General features: G+C 38.0%; 1 protein-coding gene across 1 annotated transcript; it reads left to right on the plus strand.

Moving 5' to 3' along the window:
• The first annotated feature begins 247 nt into the window (after nt 1–247).
• Nucleotides 248–1,198, plus strand: LOC138084142 (olfactory receptor 8B3). The gene has a single exon (XM_068978266.1). The coding sequence runs from the start codon at nt 254–256 to the stop codon at nt 1,196–1,198; it is 945 nt and encodes a 314-aa protein (XP_068834367.1). The 5' UTR covers nt 248–253.
• Nucleotides 1,199–4,952: the final 3,754 nt, after the last annotated feature.

Consider the following 4,952-nt stretch of genomic DNA (forward strand, 5'->3'; position numbering starts at 1 on the left):
ATATCCCTCTATTTTCTAGTGAAGATAGAGCAGTTGTTTGTCACATGCAGTTCATTCAAAAGACAGCGATTTAAATGTTGAGAAGTGTGTGCCTTCAAGACACTATAAGGCAAAGAAGCGTTTACATGATTTCTGCCAGACTGAGATTCTTTCTCATAAATAAAGCTCATGTAAAAGTGAGTTTGTAAAGGACAGAGCTGTGTTCCCTACTAATGAAATTTTCTTCTGTTCTCACAGATTTCTGAAGTTCAGAATGCTGGCTAGAAATGACTCCTTAGTGACTGAATTTATTCTTGCTGGATTAACAGACTGTCCAGAGCTCCAGCAACCCCTCTTTCACCTGTTCCTAATGATCTATGTTGTCACCATGGTTGGCAACCTGGGCTTGATCCTTCTTATTGGTCTAAATTCTCACCTCCACACCCCCATGTACTGTTTCCTCTTCAACCTGTCCTTCATTGATCTCTGTTACTCTTCTGTTTTCACCCCCAAGATGCTGATGAACTTTGTATTCAGGGAGAATACCATCTCGTATGTGGGGTGCATGACTCAGCTGTTTTTCTTTCTCTTTTTTGTCATCTCTGAGTGCTATATGTTGACCTCAATGGCCTATGATCGCTATGTGGCCATCTGTAATCCCTTGCTGTATAAGGTCTCCATGTCCCATCAGGTCTGTTTGGTGCTCTCTTTGGCTGCATATGTGATGGGGTTTGCTGGAGCATCTGCCCACACAGGGTGCATGCTTAGACTAACCTTCTGCAATGTGAATGTCATCAACCATTACTTGTGTGACATCCTCCCACTCCTCCAACTCTCTTGTACCAGCACCTATGCCAATGAGGTGGTAGTTCTCATTGTCGTGGGTATTAACATCACAGTACCCAGTTTCACCATCCTGATTTCTTACATCTTCATCCTCACTAACATTCTTCATATCAAATCTTCTCAAGGAAGATCGAAAGCCTTTAGTACCTGTAGCTCCCACATGATTGCTCTTTCTCTATTTTTTGGTTCTGCGGCATTCATGTACCTTAAATATTCTTCTCCTGGATCTATGGAGCAGGGAAAAATTTCTTCTGTTTTTTATACTAATGTGGTGCCCATGCTCAATCCTTTGATTTACAGTTTGAGAAACAAGGATGTCAGAGTTGCACTGAGGAGATCTGTATTTAAAATCCAGAGGAGAAACATGTTCTAATTAGTAACAGCAATAATGTAAAGACATTCAATTTAGTACTTAATTTTTATTATCTATCATGATGAGATTTGTTCAAAATTGCATTACCTCTATGGATTATATTATGTGTGGTATAATGGACTTGTCCTATCATTTCTCTTATAGCTGTTCTTGTCTCATTCCTACTTATCTCTTGTAACTTGTAACAGTTTTAGTAAACAACTAATGGCATCTTTATAAAAGGGAAATATCAATTGATTTTTTTCAAACTACCTTTGACTTTCGGGCTATTCCAAATTGAACAAGTGTGGTGTTTCTTAAATGCATAAAGATAAAATTAGAGTTTGTTGATCTAGACACGAAAATACCAGACCAAACAGAATAATTCTCTTATAAAACAGTATTGTTACTGATATAGTCAGAAGGCCTTCCTCAGTGATCAGTGCAAAGAAATAGAGGAAAACAACAGAATGGGAAAGACTAGAGATCTCTTCAAGAAAATTAGAGATACCAAGGGAACATTTTATACAAATATGGGCTCAATAAAGAACAGAAATGATATGGACCTAACAGAAGCAGAAGATATTAAGAAGAGGTGGCAAGAATACACAAAAGAACTATACAAAAAAGATTTTCATAACCCAGGTAACCACAATGGTATGATCACTCACCTAGAACCAGACATCATGGAATGAGAAGTCAAGTGGGCCTTAGGAAGCATCACTACAAACAAAGCTAGTGGAGGTGATGGAATTCCAGTTGAGCTATTTCAAATCCTAAAAGATGATGCTATTGAAAATGCTGCACTTAATATGTCAGCAAATTTGGAAAACTCAGCAGTGGCCACAGGACTGGAAAAATCAATTTTCATTCCAATCCCAAAGAAAGGCAATGCCAAAGAATGCTCAAACTATCGCACAATTGCACTCACCTTACAAGCTAGTAAAGTAATGCTCAAAATTCTCCAAGCTGGGTTTCAACAGTACGTGAACTGAGAACTCCCAGATATTCAAGCTGGATTTAGAAAAGGCAGAGGAACTAGAGATCAAATTGCCAACATCTGTTGGATCACAGAAAAAGTGAGAGAGTTCCAGAAAAACATTTACTTCTGCTTCATTGACTACCCCAAAACCATTGACTATGTCAATCACAACAAACTGTGTGAAAATTCTTCAAGAGATGGGAATACCAAACCACCTGACCTGCCTCCTGAGAAATCTGTCTGCAGGTCAAGAAGCAATAGTTAGAACCAGACATGGAACAAAGGACTGGTTCCAAATTGGGAAAGGAGAATGTCAAGGCTGTATATTGTCACCCTGCTTATTTAACTTCTATGCAGAGTACATCATGCAAAATGCTAGGCTGCATGAAACACAAGCTGGAACCAATATTGCTGGGAAAAATACCAATAACCTCAGATATGTAATTGACACCACCCTTATGACAGAAAGCGAAGAGGAACTAAAGAGCTTCTTGATGAAAGTGAAAAAGGTGAGTGAAAAAGCTGGCTTAAAACTGAACATTCTAAAAAATAAGATCATGGCTTTGGGTTCTGTCACTTCTTGACAAGTAGATGGGGAAACAATGGCAGACTTTATTTTCTTGGGGTCCTAAATCGCTGCAGATTGTGACTGAAGCCATGAAATTAAAAGATGTCTTCTCTGTGGAAGAAAAGCTATGATCAACCTCAGTTCAGTTCAGTTCAGTTACTCAGTCGTGTCCGACTCTTTGCGACCCCATGAATTGCAGCATGCCAGGCCTCCTTGTCCATTACCATCTTCCAGAGTTCACTCAAACTCACGTCCATCGAGTCAGTGATGCCATCCAGCCATCTCATCCTCGGTCATCCCCTTTTCCTCCTGCCCCCAATCCCTCCCAGCATCAGAGTCTTTTCCAATGAGTCAACTCTTCGCATAAGGTGGCCAAAGTACTGGAGTTTCAGCTTTAGCATCATTCCTTCCAAACCTAGACAGTATATTAAAAAGACAATATATTAAAATATATTAAAAATACATTACTTTGCTGACAAAGGTCCATCTAGTCAAAGCTATGGTTTTTCCTGTAGTCATGTGTGGATGTGAGAGTTGGACCATAAAGAAAGCTAAGCACCAAAGAATTTTTGCTTTTGAACTGTGGTGTTGGGGAAGACTCTTGAGTCTCTTGGACTGCAAGCAATTCAAACCAGTCAATCCTAAAAGAAATCAGTCCTGAATGTTCATTGGAAGGACTGATGCTGAAGCTGAAACTCCAATACTTTGGCCACCTGATGTGAAGGACTGACTTATTAGAAAAGACCCTGATGCTGGACAAAATTGAAGGCAGGGGGAGAAGATGACAAAGGATGACAGTTGGATGACATCACTGACTCGATGGACATGATTTTGAGCAAGTCCCAGGAGCTGGTGATGGACAGGGAAGCCTGGAGTGCTGAAGTCCATGGGGTCACAAAGAGTTGGACATGACTGAATGGCTGAACCGAAATGATAGTCAGAGGGATTTAAAGAAATGTCTTCATTGCTAATGTAAACAGCTTAATGTAGAAAGAGATCCACCTGATGCTGTCATTTTGTTCTATTTTTCGTAACACTTTTCTTTTGATCTTGCATTTCTTGTTCTCTTTGAAAATAACATAAATCTATTTCACCTGCCACCTGCTTCTGAGAACCTCTATCAGGCAAATACATTTAGTACTCAAGAGAATACATACAATTCTACCATTTATTGTCAAACATAGCATTAAGAGAGGGTGATTAGAGGAATAATACATATGTATCTCAGAATCCCAATAAGTATGATGGGCAGTTTGTTATCAAATTTGTATTTATTACTATCTACTTGACACAAAATATTTTGAAAAAGGCATATGGTTTTACTGTAAATTTCATCATCACATTAGGCAAATACTACACATAGTGTTAGGAGAAACATTTTAGCCATGTTTCACTTATCCACCGAAGTATTATCAAAGGTGTGTATTAATACAACAAATTATATTATATTGAATGTGTTTCACCAATGAGATAATAAATACATTTACCTAGATGTTTCTCCCTATAGTTTTCCCATTCATATATTTGGAGTATCATATGTAGTGGTAGGTCACAGAATTCTTGTTAATTGGATTATCTTGTTTGGATAACAATAATAAATTTAATGTTATAAATAATAATAGAATATAATAATTACAATAATAAGAAATCAGAAAGAACTTTGGGATTTAATTTCTTCTGGGGAGTGAAATGTGGCAGCCACGGATAGGTGCCACTAACCCCTTTGTCTGTAACTGATATTCCCTTGGATCTAACATAGTATTTAGGTAGAGTCTATGTTTCATCTAAGATGTTCTCAACCATTGACTTAGCATGGTGGGTCATACAGGGCTGGCCTTTATCTTTGTAACATAGATCTCTTCTGATAGGCAGTCTTTGCTTAGGGACTTCTTATCATACTCTTTGAGATTTTTTTTTTTTTTTGAACCACACTGTAATCTGAAGTTTTTCTACCAAATTCTTCCTTCCTGCTCTCCATTTGTAGGTGTCACACTTTCATCCTGGTCTGAAAACTTTTTCAATGACACCCACTCCTTCCTATTTTATCTTTCACAGGCACTTACCACAGTAAATGTCTTGGAAGTCTAATCATTTCTTAGCATCTGTTTCTTGGAGAACTCAAAATAACGTAACACTAACTGATTTTAAGACTTTGTTTTAGGATATGGTAATAAAAACAGATTGGTTTTGTTATAAATATAGACAAATAAATCCATGGGACACAA

The sequence above is a fragment of the Capricornis sumatraensis genome, chromosome 8 (assembly GCF_032405125.1).
Source record: "Capricornis sumatraensis isolate serow.1 chromosome 8, serow.2, whole genome shotgun sequence".
Lineage (NCBI taxonomy): Eukaryota > Metazoa > Chordata > Mammalia > Artiodactyla > Bovidae > Capricornis > Capricornis sumatraensis.

Bases quoted from the DNA above. Each gene is read 5' to 3' on its own strand.
- LOC138084142 (XM_068978266.1), top strand. From the start codon at position 254: ATGCTGGCTAGAAATGACTCCTTAGTGACTGAATTTATTCTTGCTGGA.